The sequence below is a fragment of the Pelophylax lessonae genome (genome assembly GCF_965119305.1).
Source record: "Pelophylax lessonae genome assembly, contig: HAP1_SCAFFOLD_937, whole genome shotgun sequence".
In the NCBI taxonomy this organism is placed as follows: Eukaryota; Metazoa; Chordata; class Amphibia; order Anura; family Ranidae; genus Pelophylax; species Pelophylax lessonae.
The window spans coordinates 1-19,932 of record NW_028119423.1 but is presented as its reverse complement, the minus strand read 5'-3'; the positions used below and the strand labels follow the sequence as shown (position 1 = coordinate 19,932).

Genomic DNA, 19,932 nt, shown 5'->3' with positions numbered 1-19,932 from the left:
TAAAATAAAGGTGCACCGCCTAAAAATTCACAACCAACAGTTCCATTTTTTTAAAATGACTAATTCAGCATTTATTTTTAAAAGGATATTTTGAAATAAATGTTCAATGCTTAAAAAAAAGGGCAACCGTTTAAATTTTCTTCAAAAAATCCCAAATGTACTTAAGAAAAGCAGTTTTTTTTGCATCTATCAAGTTGTTGACTTGCGGTTTTAAAAAAAAAAAAAATGTCTGCAACTACTGTTGTGCCACACTTTGTTGTATTTTGTATGCTTCTTTGTTCTTTGAAAAACCTCAATAAAAATGATTGAAACAAAAATGTCTGCAACTAAGAAAAAGGCCTATAGTAGGGAAAAAAAAATCCCAATGGTATAAAAAAAATAAAACATATAAAACAACTCAATAAAAATGAATAAAACAAAAATGTCTGCAACTAAGAAAAAGGCCCTATGGTAGGGGAAAAAAATGGTATAAAAAAAAAACAAAAACAACAAAAAAAAAAAAAAAATCAAGCCTTCACGGTATTAAAAAAAAAAAAAAAAAAGCCCAACACTATTTAAAAAAAAAAAAAAATGTATATAGTGCACAGCTGATCATAAAATATACCTCATGGTAATAAGTCACATTGTTGGCTACCTTTAGAGTTTTTCAAGACCAGAAGGTTTTGCCGAATTTAAAACCTGTTGACGGTCATAAAGCCTACAAGAGGATTGTAGAGTGCAAAGGAAAACAAAGGTGTATGGCTCAGAATAGAACGATCGGCTCTAGCCACAAAATATTGGCGCAATGCCATGTCAACGTCGTCGATGGGATTCCGCGAGTAACTCAAAAATAGCCAATCCAAAGCAGAACTCCGAGCGTTAAAGTAATCCTTTCCCCCAGCCCCCTCCCCTACCCCTGGACTACGTACTCCTTATTTCTTACATTTCTGAATAAATACTTTTTATTTTTTATTTTTTAGGAATGTAATGTAGCGGTCACGTGACCACTCCAGTAGCCTTCTTCTCATTTCAGGGTATGGTGGTGGCAATTAAAAATAAATCAAACTGGAGTTCTGCCTAAATATTTAAGGTTTGGCAGTTGGCTTTTTGGTGTTACGTTGATGATTTGTGGCCCTTTGAGGGCCCCCCGTAAACCTGTTGACTTTGTTAGACACATAAATTCATAATGCGGTGTGATATGTGATACGCGGTGATTTTTGGTGACCACCATACACAAGAGCAGCTGTGACGGAGGAGTTCAACTCCAGAAATATCGCCATAAAATGTTGTAGAACGTTTTTGGTTTCAGCACTTTCACCGTTACGTCATCAGACATAAAATGTCAGTCTAGTTCATGGCTTCGTATCCGGCGTCAAAGTGTCGAGTGTTCGTAGAGGGAAGGTCGGCCGCTGCTACATGGCGGCGGAGAGCTGGGCTTTCTCTTCCGAGGCGATGACCTCCTTGGCCACCTCGGCACAGTTGTTCTTCTCGCTGAGCTTCTCCTTCAGCTTGCACAACTCGTATTCGTGAAGGATCTTCTGCGTCAGGTACTTCTCACGTTTGATTCTGGCCTTCACTTCTGACGGGACGTCTGGAATCAGCCAAGCCACGAAGAACTTCACCAGGAACACCACGTGCTGCAAGCAGGACACAAATTCACCTTAATTATAATAATGTTCATTTTACCACTTCAATACCGGAAACTTTTCCCCTCTTCCTGCCCAGGGCAATTTTCAGCTTTTCACACTTTGAATGACAAAACCCATATGACATTTTATCATCTTTTTTTCACACAAATACAGCTTTCTTTTGGTGGTATTTAACCACCGCTAGTTTTTTTTTTTTTTTTACATTTAGCTAAATAAATGAAAAAGACTGAAAATTAAAAAAAAAAAAATTCTTTGTTTCTGTTATAAAAAGACTGAATTTTTTTTTTTTAAATTCTTTGTTTCTGTTATAAACTTTTGCAACTAAATAATTGTTCTTCATAAATTTAGGCCAAAATGTATTCTGCTACATTTCTTTGGTGAAAATAACCCAAATCAGTGTATATTATTTAGTGACATTTTTATCATCTTTTTTTCACACAAATAGAGCTTTCTTTTGCTTCACCACTATTTTTTTTCTTTATATATATATATATATATGTTTTGCTAACTAAATGAAAAAGACTGAAAATGTAAAAAAAAAATTCTTTGTATATTTTGCTAAATAAATGAAAGACTGAAAATGTAAAAAAAAAAAAAAAAAATCTTTGCTTCTGTTATAAAATTTTGCAAATAAATAATCGTTCTTCATAAATTTAGGCCAAAATGTATTCTGCTACATTTCTTTGGTAAAAATAGCCCAAATCAGTGTATATTATTTAGTGACATTTTTATTATCTTTTTTCACACAAATACAGCTTTCTTTTGGTGGTATTTAACCACCGCTAGTTTTTTTTATAGTTTTTTTTTAATATTTTGCTAAATAAATGAAAAAGACTGAAAATTTAAAAAAAAATTCTTTGTTTCGTTTATAAAATTTTGCAACTAAATATTTGTTCTTCATAAAGTTAGGCCAAAATGTATTCTGTTACAATTCTTTGGTGAAAATAACCCAAATCAGTGTATATTATTTAGTGACATTTTTATCATCTTTTTTCACACAAATAGAGCTTTCTTTTGGTTCACCGCTAGTTTTTTTTTTTTTTTATATTTTGGTAAATAAATGAAAAAGACTGAAAATGTAAAAAAATAATTCTTTGTTTCTGTTATAAAATTTTGCAACTAAATAATTGTTCTTAATAAATTTAGGCCAAAATGTATTCTGCTACATCTCTTTGGTGAAAATAACCTAAATCCGTGTATATTATTTAGTGACATTTTTATCATCTATTTTCACCAAAATAGAGCTTTCTTTTGGTGGTATTTAACCACCGCTAGTTTTTATATATATATATATATATATATATATATATATATATATATATATATATATATATATATATATATATAAATATATATATATATATATATATTTTGCTAAATAAATGAAAAAGACTGAAAATTTAAAAAACATTATTTTCACATTCTGCTATATAACATTCCCAATTTTAAAAAAAAATAAAAAAAAAATATTTTTTTTACAGTTTTAGGTGAATTTGTTTTCTGCTACATATTTTTGGTAAAAAAAAAAAATCACAATAAGCGTATTTTGATTGGTTTGCGCAAAAGTTATCACGTCTACTAACTACAGGAAAGATTTATGTAATTTTTATTTTTTTACTAGTAATGGCGGCGATCTGTGATTTTTAGCGGGACTGCGACATTGCGGCGGACAGATCGGACCTCTAACTGACATTTTTTTGACACTTTTGGGGGGACCAGTGACATTACTACAGCAATCAGTGCTAAAAATATTCACTGTTACTGTAATAATGACACTGGCAGGGAAGGGGTTAACAGTGGGTGATCAAGGGGTTAAATGTAAGCCTAGGGGCGTGTTTCTAACTGTATGGGGGGCGTGGCTTGTAAAATGACCATAGAGACCTGTGTTCCCATATAGAAGGATCACAGGCGCTCTGTGATCATTCCAGGGAGAAGAACGGTCAGCTGTGTTTACAACAGCTGACCGTTCTTCTCTCTCAGCGGGGAGCGATCGCGGGTGTCAGGCGGCAATCGGAGATGCCTGCCCTGTGCATCGGGGTCTCCGCTGCTCGCCCCCTAGCTGCAGGCACGTGACCGACGTAGAGCTACGTTGGTTTGCGAAGGAGGGCCTGGAATGGGGGTCAGGAGGAGGACTGGGAGAGGGGGAGGGGGGCCGAGTCACTACACCATGGGCCTCTGGTTTGTACTTGCCCCCTGGGCCAAAAGTTGCCAGTCTGCCCCCCCCCTGACCGACACAGTGAATCTTTTCTCCAAGATGGTGGTATGTTGGCGCCATCACAGGTGCACTTACCTCCATAATGATGATGAAGGCCATTTTAGCAGCCAGGACGTGCCAGTACTGCATGGTGTGCAGGTATCTCCTCTCGTGTTCCGGAGGATAGCGGTAATCCCGGTATCTGGTCAACAGAAAAACAAAGAATCTTTCATTGACTTGGAGGATCACCAAGGATTCTCTACTGATAGACACTCCATTGTAATAAAAAAACTCTCTTCTATCCTCTAATGACAGTGAGGCCTAGATAACATTTTCTTGGGTTCTGGAGGAGCAAACTGCAAAGTGAAACCAGTTTCAGAGGGGCACACAGGGGAAGTAGCAAGCAAAGTAACAGCAGATATCTACTCCTAGACCGGACTTATTAAAGCGGACTGAATAGATTGCTAAAAGTTCGTTGGAATTAGTATTTCGGAACAAGGTGGATTTCTGGTCCTATACTGAAACGCGTTACAGCTAAAAGAGTACTACTGAAGAATGGGCATTTGTAGGAATCTGATTCTCCAGCCTCTCAGGGATGGCTGCTTGTGCCATTACTCACTTGTATTTTCTCCCTGTCACAGAGCACATCAGTCCAATTTCAGGCTGTAAGGTACCACTGTAGGCTGCCCGGTGTCCTGCCTGAGCCCAGAGCTGAAATCTTGAGGAGGGGAAAATTGTCACTTAAAAAAAAAACGTAAGTTTGGACTCTTTTTTTTCAACCTGACTAACTATGTACCTAAATAACTATAGGACAGGGTCTGTAATCATCTCTGATATCAGGCAGGAGACAAGATGACTTCCATGGGGCCTTAGGCTGAGCGTCGCATTGCTGAGCGTTTTTTCAGGCCTTTTCCGAGCGTTTGTGTACAGAGTTTTTTAAAGCTTTTTTGATCTTTGGCGTTTTTTAAATTAGCCAATAGAGAAAAAATATCATCATTTGTTGCTAGGTGTTTCAGCTTTTTTTTTTTTACTTTTTTTTGTTTGGGGTTTAAGATTAGGGGTTAATTTATTTATTTATTTTTTTATTAGGTTAGAGGTAATGTTAGGGCTAGGTTTTAAGATTAGGGTTAGGGGTTTATATTAGAGTTAGGGGTTAGGAATCGGATTAGGGGTTAATATCAGCAATTAATTTTAGGATTTGGGGTTAATATTATAATTAGGGCTTAATATTAGGGTTAGGGGTTAATATTAGGGTTTATTAGGGTTAGGTTTTATTGTTAAGGGTTAATATTAGGGTTTCGGGGTAATATTAGGGTTAGGGGTTAATTATAGGGTTTAGGATTAGGGTTAGGGGTTAATATTAGAGTTAGGGGTTAATATTAGGGTTAGGGGATATTAGGGTTAGGGGTTAATATTAGGGTTAGGGGATATTAGGGTTAGGGGATAATATTAGGGTTAGGGGATATTAGGGTTAGGGGATAATATTAGGGTTAGGGGATATTAGAGATAGGGGTTAATATTAGGGTTAGGGGATAATATTGGGGTTAGGGGATAATATTAGGGTTAGGGGTTAATATTAGGGTTAGGAGATATTAGGGTTAGGGGTTAATATTAGGGTTAGGGGATATAAGGGTTAGGGGTTAATATTAGGGTTGGGGATATTAGGGTTAGGGGTTAATATTAGGGTTAGGGGTGAATATTAGAGTTAGGGGTTATTATTAGGGTTAGGGGGTATTAGGGTTCGGGTTAGGGGTTAATATTAGGGTTAGGGGCGAATATTAGGGTTAGGGGTGAATATTAGGGTTAGGTTTTATTGCTAGGGGTTAATATTAGTGTTAGGGGGTAATATTAGGGTTAGGGGTTATAAGGGTTAGGGGTTATTAGGGTTAGGGGTTAAAATTAGGGTTAGGGGTTAATTATAAGGTTTAGGATTAGAGTTCGGGGTTAATATTAGGGTTAGGGGATATTAGGGTTAGGGGGTAATACTAGGGTTAGGGGTTAATATTAGGATTATGGGGTTATTAGGGCTAGGGGTCAATCTTAGGGCAAGGAGTAAGGGGTTAAGATTAGAGTTAGGGGTTAGTATTAGGGCTAGGTTTTAATATTAGGGTTAGAGGTTAATTTTAGGGTTTAGGATTGGAGTTAGGGGTTAATATTAGGGTTAAGGGATATTAGGGTTAGGGGTCAATATTTGGGGTTGGAGATTAGTATTAGGGCTAGGTTTAAATGTTAGGGTTAGAGGTTAATTTAAGGGTTTAGGATTAGAGTTAAAGGTAATATTAGGGTTAGGGGATAATAGTAGAGGTTAATTTTAGGGTTAGGGGTCAATTTTAGAGTTCAGGGTTAGGATCAGGGGTTAATATTGGGGTTTATTATTATGGGTTGTGTTTAGGGTTTTTATTTATTTATTTAATTTTTGATTTTTTTTTTTTAGTTATTTATTTATTTATATTTCTTTTAATTTAATTGTTGCGATTGAGCAGAAAAACGCTCAAAAATGTGTGACAAAATGCTATAAAAACGCTCGATTCAAGAGTTTCCATCCATTTCTATGGATCAAAAAACTCTTAAAAAAACGCACCAATTTGCCCGATTCAAACCACAAAAAAAGCTCCAGAACTTTCCTGAGCGCCGGGCGTTTGGCTTCTGGTGACTCGGAGTGGAAATGTGAATGATCTCCATAGAGAAGAATTGATTTTATTCGCCTCCAGCATTTTGGAGCCACAAAACTGAGGTGTGAATGGGGCCACACAGTGTGACCGTGGGCTGACATTTCTGCTCTGACAGGGAGAGAATACAAGTCAGATATCAGCACACACAGCCATCCCTGAGAGGTGAGATTCTGAGATTCTCCATTCTGGGGATTCAGATTCTTACAAATGCCAATTCCTGACCTCTTCTCCTCCATATATTCAGAGAAGAGGATTTCATTGTATTCTTTTATTGCATTCGGTGTCCCTATTGAAGAAATGTTTCCCTCACTTTCTGTCAGAACAGGAAATGATGGGAAATCTTTCCAAAGGGGGTCACAGACAGGAACACATTTTTGGAAGAGTGAGGAAGATTTAAAATGTAATTTCTCTATTGCAGTCTCTGCCTGCCCATCCCGCACACTATTTCCTGTCTGGGTGTCACAGGGACAGGAAGTGAATGAAAATTTTTCTAATGGGGTCACAAACAGATTTAAAAACCTGACAAAAATGTTAACCCTTCCCTACTCTGTCCCACAAAATAGGTCTTTAGAGCTCTCAGCACTTAACACAGTAGATGTATTTCCAAAGTTAATACAGAAAATATGATTTAAAGTAGAACTAAAGGAAAAACTTTTTTTTTTTTTTTTTCAGTTTGGATAAAGTAAGGGAGGGGTTATAATGCCTGTCCGTTTTTTTTTTTTTTGCCATCTGTGTCCCATTGCGAAGATTTCCCTTCACTTCCTGTCCCATAGCCAAACAGGAAGTGAGAGGAAATCCCTGCAAATTAAGGGAATTCCTTGGGGACCCCCCCACCCCCAGGTCCCCAATGGAGGATTTTCGCTCTATAATTTTTCTTGGGACAACCCAAAATTGGGATTTTCTTTTTACTTTTTTTTTTCTTTTAACCACGGAAGGTTTTACCCCCCTTTTAATGATCAGGCCATTTTTTGTGATACAGCACTGAGTAACTTTAACCACTTGCCGACCGCCCGCTGCATATATACTGCGGCAGGTTGGCTCGGGTATTGCAAATCGACTTATGGGTACATCGGTACGCGGTAGTGGTCCTGGGGGCATGCGGGCACTAGGCAGCAGGGATGTCAATCCACGGGACATAAATCTTTCCCGTAGTTTGTAGACGCGATAACTTTTGCGCAAACCAATCAAAATACGCTTATTGTGATTTTTTTTACCAAAAATATGTAGAAGAATACAAATTGGCCTAAAAGCATGAAAAAAATTAGATTTTTAAATTTTTTTTGGGGAATGTTATATATCAGAAAGTGAAAAATATTGTTTTTTTTTTTTTTTTTACAAATTGTCGCTCTTTTTTTGTTTATAGCACAAAAAATAAAAATCGCACAGGTGATCAAATACCACCAAAAGAAAGCTCTGTTTGTGGGAAAAAAAGGACATCAATTTTATTTGGGTACAGCGTCGCACGACCGCGCAATTGTCAGTTAAAGTAACGCAGTGCCGAATCGCAAAAAATGGCCTGGTCATTGAGGGGGCAAATCCTTCCGCCATTAACCACTTTGAGACCAGAAGGATTTCCCCCCCCTTCCTGACCAGGCACATTTTTTTGCGATTCGGCACTGCGTTACATTAACTGACAATTGCGCGGTCGTGCGACGCTGTACCCAAATAAAATTGATGGCCTTTTTTTTCCCACAAACAGAGCTTTCTTTTGGCGGTATTTGATCACCTGTGCGATTTTTGTTTTTTGTGCTATAAACAAAAAAGTGACAATTCTGAAAAAAAAAACAAAAAAAAACAATATTTTTCACTTTCTGATATATAACATTCCCAAAAAAATTTTAAAAATCTAATTTTTTCATGCTTTTAGGCCAATTTGTATTCTGCTACATATTTTTGGTAAAAAAAAATCCCAAGAAAAGTATTTTGATTGGTTTGTGCAAAAGTTATCGCATCTACAAACTATGGGAAAGGTTTATGGACTTTTTATTTTTTTTTTGGCGGCGATCAGCGATTTTTAGCGGGATTGCGGCGGACAAATCTGACACCAAGTGACACTTTTTTGGGGACGAGTGACACCAATACAGTGATCAGTGCTTAAACAAAAATGCTGTATATAGGACACAGGCAGGGAAGGGGTTAACACCATGGGGTTAAGTGTGCTCCAATACCAGTGATGGAGAACCTTGGCACCGCAGATGTTTTGGAACTACATTTCCCATGATGCTCAACTACACTGCAGAGTGCACGAGCATCATGGGAAATGTAGTTCCAAAACATCTGCGGTGCCAAGGTTCACCATCAATGCCCTACGGAGTGCTTTCTAACTGTGTGGGATGGATGCAATAGAGGAAAAGAGAGATCTGTGTTCCTGCTTAGCTGAAACACAGATCTCTCTCTCTTCCTCTGTGACAGAACGGCGCTCTGCCTTCTTCCATTGCGGATGCCGTACCCGCTGATTGGCTCCTGCGGTGTCCAATCACAGCGCTCGCACCCCCCGACATCTCCCGCACAGAATTACATACATGATTTTGTGCAGCCGGGCAGTATATATGCGGCAGATGGTCCGGAAATGGTTAATGATAACATTAAACGGGACAAATAGAGACGGAGAATCTTCTCTATGGGGACACAGACAGCAATAAAAGCTGACAGAGGTTCTAACACCCCCTCCCCCGCACCTCATCCAAAACTAAAACAAAAGTTTTGCCTTTAATTATAGTTGAAGTTTAATTGAAATATAAATGAAGGAAGATTTGTTGTAGATTTGTATGGAGTTGAGATGGATTAGAACCCCTGTCGGGTTTTTATTGCAGTCTGTGTCCCCGTTATCAGGAGTCACCTTCTATCTGTCCTGTTACCGTTATCACCCTAAGTAAAGGAAAATCCAACATTTTTTGTTGTCACAAGAACAGAAATAGAAGCAATCTTCCAATGGGGACAACTAGGGATTCCCTCACTTTCAAGGAATTTCCTCTCACTTCCTGTTTTGAATACGAGACAGGAATAGAAGGGAAATCTTCCAATGGGGACAACCAGGGATTCCCTCACTTTGCAGAGATTTCCTCTTACTTCCTGTTTTGGATATGGGACAGGAATAGAGGGAAAAAACTTCCAATGGTGACACTATTTCAGGTGACAACTAGGGATTCCCTCACTTTGCAGAGATTTCCTCTTACTTCCTGTTTTGGATATGGGACAGGAATAGAGGGAAAAAACTTCCAATGGTGACACTATTTCAGGTGACAACTAGGGATTCCCTCACTTTGCAGAGATTTCCTCTTACTTCCTGTTTATGACATGGCCGGGAAAAGAATGGAAATCTTGTAATGGGGACACTGGGTTAGGTGACAACAAGGGATTCCCTCACTTTGGGGGAATTTCCTCTTACTTCATGTTTTGAACAAGGAACAGGAATAAAAGGGAAATCTTCCAATGGGGACACTAGATCTGGTGACAACAAGAGATGCCTTCACTTTGGAGAAATGTCCTCTTACTTTCTGTTTTGGATATGGGAAAGGAATAGAAGTGAAATATTTTGATGGGGACACCAGATCTGGTGACTACAAGAGATTCCCTCACTTTGGAGGAACTTCTTCTTACTTGCTGTTTTGGCTATGGGACAGGAAAAGGAGGGAAATCTTCCAATGGGGACACTAGGTCAGGTGACAACAAGGGATTCCCTCAATTTGGGGGAATTTCCTCTTACTTCCTGTTTTGACTATGGGACAGGAAGTGATGGAAAATCTTCCAAATGTGAACACCAGATCAGGTGACAGCAAGGGATTCCTTCACTTTGGAGGAACTTCTCACTTCCTGTTTTTACTTTTGGACAGGAAGTGAAGGAAAATCTTCCAACGTGAACACTAGATCTGGTAACAACAAGTGATTCCCTCACTTTGGCGGAGCTTCCCACTTCCTGTTTTGGCTATGGGACAGGAAGTGAAGGGAAATCTTCCAATGGGGACACTAGATCTGGTGACAACAAGAGATTCCCTCACTTTGGAGGAACTTCTCACTTCCTGTTTTGGCTATGGGACAGGAAGTGAAGGAAAATCTTCCAACGTGAACACTAGATCTGGTAACAACAAGAGATTCCCTCACTTTGGAGGAACTTCTCACTTCCTGTTTTGGCTATGGGACAGGAAGCGAAGGGAAATCTTCCAATGGAGACACTAGATCTGGTGACAACAAGAGATTCCCTCACTTTGGAGGAACTTCTCACTTCCTGTTTTGGCTATGGGACAGGAAGCGAAGGGAAATCTTCCAATGGGGACACTAGTTCTGGAGACAACCAGGCATTCCCTTACTTTGGAGGGATTTCCTCTTACTTCCCATTTTTACTATGGAACAGGAAGTAAAGGTAAATCTCCCCAAAGGGACACAGATGAAAAAAAAAGGAAAACCCTCTCTAACTCAAAATGAAAAAAGGACCTTCAGTTCTACTTAAAAAAGACCAAATAGTGTCCCTGATAAAATGCTCCTGACATTGCTGCATGGGACGGGGAATCCTCCAGTATCTTATGAGCTGTGGGTGGAAACTCCCAGGTGAATGCTGGGAGAACATATAAACTCTAACTTCTGTTTGGAATGAAAGGAAGACCCGATGCTGTCATACAGATGATGTAGAAATTTCCAGAATAGCGCCCTCCTGCGTTCTACAATGAACTGCAATGAAATAATCAGGATGAAGAACTGTCTGACGGAACGATGGCTCCTCCCACCTGCACTGGGTGACGTTCATGAGGTTTTCCAGCGGCATGCTTTTGTTGTTAAATTCGGAAACGTCGAAGACGGAGAGGCTGCTATTGATGTAGCCGGACATCGGGATTCTCTCGTTTTCAGAGTAGGCGTAATAATAGACGAGACGCGGGATCATGTCTGAGGTGAAAGCCACGATAAAAGCCTAAGGGAGGAAAATCATCAAATATAGAAATAATAAAGGGGCGTCAATGTAAATCCTGAGTGCCGGTTCACACATATATGTGATGTCAGATATCGCATGGGAGTCACACCGCACTGCAAGTCACATGCAGATTGTATGGCTGAATTTGCATCAAAGTCGGATCACATGAGTGTTCACAACTGCTAAATGACTGCAGATTTTAGCTGTGCAATCTGCTGATCAGGTGATTATTACACTTTGTAATAGTAGGGATTGGAATAGACAGTCTCATGTTCCTCACATGTAAGGATGGGAATAGACAGTCTCATGTTCCTCACATGTAAGGATGGGAATAGACAGTCTCATGTTCCTCACATGTAAGGATGAGAATAGACAGTCTCATGTTCCTCACATGTAAGGATGAGAATAGACAGTCTCATGTTCCTCACATGTAAGGATGGGAATAGACAGTCTCATGTTCCTCACATGTAAGGATGAGAATAGACAGTCTCATGTTCCCCACATGTAAGGATGGGAATAGACAGTCTCATGTTCCTCACATGTAAGAATGAGAATAGACAGTCTCATGTTCCCCACATGTAAGGATGAGAATAGACAGTCTCATGTTCCTCACGTGTAAGGATGGGAATAGACAGTCTCATGTTCCTCACATGTAAGGATGGGAATAGACAGTCTCATGTTCCTCACATGTAAGGATGAGAATAGACAGTCTCATGTTCCCCACATGTAAGGATGGGAATAGACAGTCTCATGTTCCTCACATGTAAGAATGAGAATAGACAGTCTCATGTTCCCCACATGTAAGGATGGGAATAGACAGTCTCATGTTCCTCACATGTAAGGAAAGGAATAGACAGTCTCATGTATCCCACATGTAAGGATGGGAATAGACAGTCTCATGTTCCTCACATGTAAGGAAAGGAATAGACAGTCTCATGTTCCTCACATGTAAGGATGAGAATAGACAGTCTCATGTTCCTCACATGTAAGGATGGGAATAGACAGTCTAATGTTCCCCACATGTAAGGATGGGAATAGACAGTCTCATGTTCCTCACATGTAAGGATGGGAATAGACAGTCTCATGTTCCTCACATGTAAGGATGGGAATAGACAGTCTCATGTTCCTCACGTGTAAGGATGGGAATAGACAGTCTCATGTTCCTCACGTGTAAGGATGGGAATAGACAGTCTCATGTTCCTCACGTGTAAGGATGGGAATAGACAGTCTCATGTTCCTCACGTGTAAGGATGGGAATAGACAGTCTCATGTTCCCCACATGTAAGGATGGGAATAGACAGTCTCATGTTCCTCACATGTAAGGATGGGAATAGACAGTCTCATGTTCCCCACATGTAAGGATGGGAATAGACAGTCTCATGTTCCTCACATGTAAGGATGAGAATAGACAGTCTCATGTTCTCCACATGTAAGGATGGGAATAGACAGTCTCATGTTCTCCACATGTAAGGATGGGAATAGACAGTCTCGTGTTCCTCACATGTAAGGATGAGAATAGACAGTCTCGTGTTCCTCACATGTAATGATGAGAATAGACAGTCTCATGTTCCTCACATGTAATGATGGGAATAGACAGTCTCATGTTCCTCACATGTAAGGATGGGAAAATACAGTCTCATGTTCCTCACATGTAAGGATGAGAATAGACAGTCTCATGTTCCCCACATGTAAGGATGAGAATAGACAGTCTCATGTTCCCACATGTAAGGATGGGAATAGACAGTCTCATGTTCCCCACATGTAAGGATGAGAATAGACAGTCTCATGTTCCCCACATGTAAGGATGGGAATAGACAGTCTCATGTTCCTCACATGTAAGGATGAGAATAGACCGGTCCTCTTAGTACACTTACATTGGTCACCACAGAGAGAACGGCCATGGCGTTGAGGATTTCCTGCCACACTCCGATGCTGTGCGCCTTCGCTGCATACGGTCGTCTGAACTGCGAGGTCAGCTTCCAGGCATCGACGCGGATCTCTAGGATGTTGTTGAGCAGGGCGAGCACAGGTGCCAGCGGGAAGGAGGCCACGAAGAGGGTGATGAAGCCAAACTGGATGACTAGAAGGAAATAAGAGGGTCAGGAAAAACCCTCCAAAATATTTTTTTTATTTTTTTTTCCATAGAAAACCCTCCAAACATTTTTTTTCTTTCCATAAAAAACCCTCCAAAATTTTTTTTTATTTTTCTTTCCATAAAAAAACCCTCCAAAATATTTTTTTTATTTTTCTTTCCATAAAAAAACCCTCCAAAATATTTTTTTTAGTTTTTTTTCCATAAAAAACCCTCCAAAATATTTTTTAATTTATTTTTTTCCATAAAGGACCCTCCAAAATATTTGTTTTATTTTTTTTCCATAAAAAAACCCTCCAAAATATATATATTTTTTTCCATAAAAAACCCTCCAAAATATTTGTTTTATTTTTTTCCATAAAAACCCCTCCAATATATGTTTTTTAATTTATTTTTGTCCATAAAAGACCCTCCAAAATATTTGTTTTATCTTTTTCCATAAAAAACCCTCCAAAATATTTTTTTTTATAATAAAAAAACCTCCAAAATATTTATGGAAGAGCTCTGACTTCTACAGAGGAAGTAACAGAAGTAAAGGGGATCGGTCCTCTGTATTGGCTGCCATTCCAAGCTAAAGGAGATACAATAACAATGCTCCCCCGATTATCACGGGAAATAAACAGTGTTGGGCCTTTTTAGGTCTCTCGAAGAAATGTGAAGTACGCCAACCCTTTAGTCACATTTAACCATGACCAAAAAAATGGCCTTGAAAGAACTGAAATCCAATGAATGGAAGGGGCGGGGGTTCACCAAAAGAGGTGGAGTTTAGCAGGTTGGGTTTTTCAGTCTCTCCTACCATTGGTGTTCTCCTCCTAATCTATTTGAACCTCCAACTGGGAGTCTCGTCCAACAAGGCCAAGGGTAAAAGAGAGAGAGTTGTAGGAGGAGCTAAATCCAAGCGGTTGAATTTAAACTGGCAATGTGACCTGGCATTTGAACAAAGTGGAGTGACAAAGTCTCAGGGGGCAAAAAACAAGAGCCCCACACACACTAGTGGTAGAGAATCCAAAATAAGTTCTTCATCCACCAGTTTATTATATGGAAACCACACAACCAACACATCATCAAGGTCACACGAATCTCTAAGATGAAGAAATAATTTGGAATGATCCTAAACTCAATGCAGTTCTGTAAAAGAAAGATCAGTCTATATGTATCTGGGCCGGTTGGGTTTCCCAGCTTCTCCTACCATTTGGTGTGGCCTTCGTTCTCCTCTAAATCTTCTGAACCTCCAATTGTGAGAGTCTCGTGCTACAAGGCCATAAGGTAAAATAGTATTTTATCACCACATTTCATTTACATAATACCAATTACTTTGTCTTTTTTGCCTTTTAGTTTAGAACAGGGGCGTCAAACTCAATTTTATTGAGGACAAGCATTATGGTTGTCCTCAAAGGGCCGGTTGTAACTGTAGGACTATATACAGTGGGGATCGAAAGTTTGGGCACCCCAGGTAAAAATTTGTATTAATGTGCATAAAGAAGCCAAGGAAAGATGGAAAAAATCTCCAAAAGGCATCAAATTACAGATTAGACATTCTTATAATATGTCAACAAAAGTTAGATTTTATTTCCATCATTTACACTTTCAAAATAACAGAAAACAAAAAAATGGCGTCTGTAAAAGTTTGGGCACCCTGCAGAGTTAATATCTTGTACTGCCCCCTTTGGCAAGTATCACAGCTTGTAAACGCTTTTTGTAGCCAGCCAAGAGACTTTCAATTCTTGTTTGAGGTATCTTTGCCCATTCTTCCTTACAAAAGTCTTCCAGTTCTTTGAGATTTCTGGGCTGTCTGTCACGCACTGCTCTTTTAAGGTCTATCCATAGATTTTCAATTATGTTGAGGTCAGGAGATTGTGAAGGCCATGGCAAAACCTTCAGTTGACACCTCTTGATGTAATCCCCCGTGTATTTCGAGGTGTGTTTAGGATCATTATCCATTTGTAGAAGCCATCCTCTCTTTAACTTCAGCTTTTTCACAGATGGCATCAAGTTACCATCCAAAATTTGCTGAAATTTTATTGAATCCATTTTTCCTTCTACTCGTGAGATGTTCCCTGTGCCACTGGCTGCAATACAACCCCAAAGCATGATTGATCCACCCCCATGCTTAACAGTTGGACAGAGGTTCTTTTCATTAAATTCTGTGCCCCTTCTTCTCCAAACGTACCTTTGCTCATTCCGGCCAAAAAGTTAAATTTTAACCTCATCGGTCCACAGAATTTGTTTCCAAAATGTATCAGGCTTGTCTATATGTTCATTTGCAAAGTTCAAACGCTGGTTTTTGTGGTGAGGACGTAAAAGAGGTTTTCTTCTGATGACTTTTCCATGAACACCATATTTGTACAAGTATCTCTTTTTAGTGGAATAGTGTACCACAACTCCAGTGTCTGCCAGATCTTTCTGGAGGGATCGTGCAGTCAAACGTGGGTTTTGAATTGTTTTTCTCACAATCCTGCGAGCTGTTCTGTCTGATATTTTTCTTGGTCTTCCAGATCTTGCTTTAACTTCCACTGTTCCTGATGACTGCCATTTCTTAATTACATTCCGAACAGAGGATATTGACATCTGAAAACGCTTTGCTATCTTCTTATAGCCTTCTCTAGCTTTGTGAGCATCAACTATTTTCAGTTTCAGTTTTCTAGACAACTGCTTAGAAGATCCCATGGTGCTGATTGTTGGGGCAAGGTCAGATGAGTCTGGGCATTTAAAACCTTTGAGATTGACATCACCTGGTCTTCTCAGACGATGATTGAGAACAATCCATGACACTGGCAGGTCTCAGCCTTGCAAAGGGGGCAGTGCATGCTATAAATTCTGCAGGGTGCCCAAACTTTTGCAGACGCCATTTTTTTGTTTTCTGTAATTTTGAAAGTGTCAATGATGGAAATAAAATCTAACTTTTGTTGACATATTATAAGAATGTCTAATCTGTAATTTGATGCCTTTTGGAGATTTTTCCATCTTTCCTTGGCTTCTTTATGCACATTAATACAAATTTTTAACTGGGGTGCCCAAACTTTTTATCCCCACTGTATACACATTTATGCAGGACTTTTTTTCCCCTAGAGAATAGGTGCAGGAACTTGACCACGTCCCCCACTGAACAGCATCAAACTATGGGTGTGGCCAAATTGCCAAACAGTGGGAGAATCTTAAGGGGGCAATAAATACCAGGAGTGCCATATGTGTGGAGCTACGTACAGAGTGCAGAGTCCAGGGGTGCGCTACATACAGACTTAAGGAGTGCACTGTGTACAGAGTGCAGTATGGAGGAGTGCACTACACACTGAGTGTAAGATTTTGGAGTGTGCTATGCACAGTGTGCGGGAATCGGCTCTCTTTCACAGGCAGTTTACATCTCACTTCCACCCCAGGGCCGCATGAAAAGGCCTGGAGGGCCAAATTCAGCTAGCGGGCCTTGTAATTGACACATGTGGTTTAGAACATCCCTCTCCTGAAAAAGTATTTAACCAAAACGCGTTAAGACTATGAATTCTCCCACAGCGCAGCACTGTCACTGCAATTTTTAAAGGAGATCACTTCTGTATATTGGCTGCCATTCTAGACTAAAGGAGACTCACAATACCAATGTTCTCCCAATTTCCAGAGGAAAAGCTAAGAGTGCTGGGAATTTTTGGATGGAAGAACTCTCATAGAAATGTCATGACACAAACAAGTACTAAAAATGCTTTAGTCACACTTACTTAACCCTCAACCAAAAAATGGTCTCCATGATCGAAAGAACTGAAATCCAATGAATGAAAGGGGCAGGGCTGACCTAAAGAGGAGAAGATTAGCCGGTTGGTTGGATTTCAATTCTTTAAATCGTGGAGGCCAGTTTTTTGATCAAGGGTTAAGTGTGACTAAAGAATTGACTTTTAGCACTTGATTGGGTCATGACATTTCTTTGAGAGATCTTCTACCTAAGAAGTCCCGACACTATTTGTCTTTCCCCTGGAAATTGGGGGAGCATTGGTATTGCGCAACTGTCAGTCTCCTTTAGTCGAGAATGGCAGCCGATACAGAGCAGTGATACAAAAACGGAATTGACAGTGGTGCTCTGTGGATGGATTCTTAGCCTCAACGCGTTTCAGTTAAATGCTTCTTCAGGAGAGTTGTGCTAAAATAAAATGCAAAAAGACAAAGCAAGACATCTCATTGCTATTGTGCAAATTTAATAAGGATGTGGTGATAAAATACTCTTCTACCCTTGGCCTTGTAGCACGAGACTCACAGTTGGAGGGTCAAAAGATTTAGAGGAGAACAAAGGTCCCACCAATGGTAGCTGTAAAACCCAAACGCCACATTACAGATACAGTATCTCACAAAAGTGAGTACACCCCTCAAGATTTTGTAAACCTTTTATTCTATCTTTTCATGTGACAACACCGAAGAAATGACACTTTGCTACAATGTAAAGTAGTGAGTGTACAGCTTGTATAACAGTGTAAATTTGCTGTCCCCTCAAAATAACTCAACATACAGCCATTACTGTCTAAAGCGCTGGCAACAAAAGTGAGTACACCCCTAAGTGAAAATGTCCAAATTGGGCCCAAAGTGTCAATATTTTGTGTGGCCACCATTATTTTCCAGCACTCCCTTAACCCTCTTGGGCATGGAGTTCACCAGAGCTTCAAAGGTTTCCACTGGAGTCTTCTTCCACTCCTCCATGACGACATCACTGAGCTGGTGGATGTTAGAGACCTTGCTCTCCTCCACCTTCCGTTTGAGGATGTCCCACAGATGCTCAATAGGGTTTAGGTCTGGAGACATGCTTGGCCAGTCCATCACCTTTACCCTCAGCTTCTTTAGCAAGGCAGTGGTCGTCTTGGAGGTGTGTTTGGGGTCGTTATCATGTTGGAATACTGCCCTGTGGCCCAGTCTCTGAAGGGAGGGGATCATGCTCTGCTTCAGTATGTCACAGTACATGTTGGCATTTATGGTTCCCTCAAACTGTAGCTCCCCAGTGCCGGCAGCACTAATGCAGCTCCAGAGCATGACACTCCCACCACCATGCTTGACTGTAGGAAGACACACTTGTCTTTGTACTCCTGATCTGGTTGCCGCCACACACGCCTGACACCATCTGAACCCAATAAGTTTATCTTGGTCTCATCAGACCACAGGAGATGGTTCCAGTAATCCATGTCCTTAGTCTGCTTGTCTTCAGCAAACTGTTTGCGGGCTTACTTGTGCATGATCTTTAGAAGAGCCTTCATTCTGGGACGAGAGCCATGCAGACCAATTTGATGCAGTGTGCGGCGTATGGTCTGAGCACTGATAGGCTGACCCCCCACCCCTTCAACCTCTGCAGCAATGCTGACAGCACTCATACGTCTTTTTCCCAGAGACAACCTCTGGATATGACGCTGAGCACGTGCACTCAAGTTCTTTGGTCGACCATGGCAAGGCCTGTTCTGAGTGGAACCTGTCCTGTTAAACCGCTGTATGGTCTTGGCCATCGTGCTGCAGCTCAGTTTCAGGGCCTTGCCAATATTCTTATAGCCTAGGCCATCTTTATGTAGAGCAACAATTCTTTTTTTCAGATCCTCAGAGAGTTCTTTGCCATGAGGTGCCATGTTGAACTTCCAGTGACCAGAATGAGAGTGAGAGCGATAACGCCAAATTTAACACACCTGCTCCCCATTGACACCTGAGACCTTGTAACACTAACGAGTCACATGACACCGGGGAGGGAAAATGGCTAATTGAGCCCAATTTGGACATTTTAACTTACATATAGACTTATCTTTGTATCACAAAACTCCTTTGAGTCTGGCATCATTCCAATGCATTTCTCCAGCATACAGAGATTTGTGTGGTCCTGGGGAAGAAGACCTGAAATATATTGGCTTGTGGTTTTCAATATAATAAACAGATGGATTCGAAAAACTGAGCATGGACTTTCTACCACGGGTGTGGGGCTCTTCTCTTGAAATGTTTTTTTTTGTTTCTAATTTGCCCCCTAGACTACTATGTCACTCCAGGTCATTCCTATGCCATGTCACACAGCCAGTTTAAATTAAACAGCTTAGATTTGGCCCCTCCAACAATTTTCTCTCAATAACATTGGTGGTTGACAGTTTTATTAGTAGAGGGTTCCCTGAGACCATCAAGGGTTCCTCTATGGTAAGAAGATTGAGAAAAGGTGATGTAACCCCTTCACATAGTGTAGGTAAGTATCTATCTCACCCATTTCCAGGTACTCATAGAAAAGTCCCAACTGTCCGAAGATCTGCAGGTCATAGTCCTGCTCCCAGCGGCTGTACAGGTTTTCTGGGCTGTTCCTGGCTCTCCGGCGCCCCCACCAGTTCTGGATCCACCTGCAACCAACGATGCACAAAAAAGTTGAAGAGTTTTGACAGGATAAAACAACACAATTAAATCTGACTGTCGGTCTTCCCTTCAGTCTTGTACAGTTGTACGGCTCCTCTACTGGA

At 40.2% G+C, this 19,932-nt stretch overlaps 1 protein-coding gene across 1 annotated transcript; it reads right to left on the bottom strand.

Annotated features, from left to right (window-relative positions):
- Positions 1-1,032: 1,032 nt before the first annotated feature.
- Positions 1,033-19,815, bottom strand: LOC309544097 (anoctamin-5-like; the record flags this gene model as incomplete). Its single annotated transcript, XM_082276478.1, has 5 exons — positions 1,033-1,616; positions 3,919-4,024; positions 11,216-11,397; positions 13,272-13,477; positions 19,685-19,815. Coding segments are annotated over 5 exons (850 nt in total), but the record flags the coding sequence as incomplete, so codon positions are not given.
- Between the last annotated feature and the right edge of the window lie 117 nt (positions 19,816-19,932).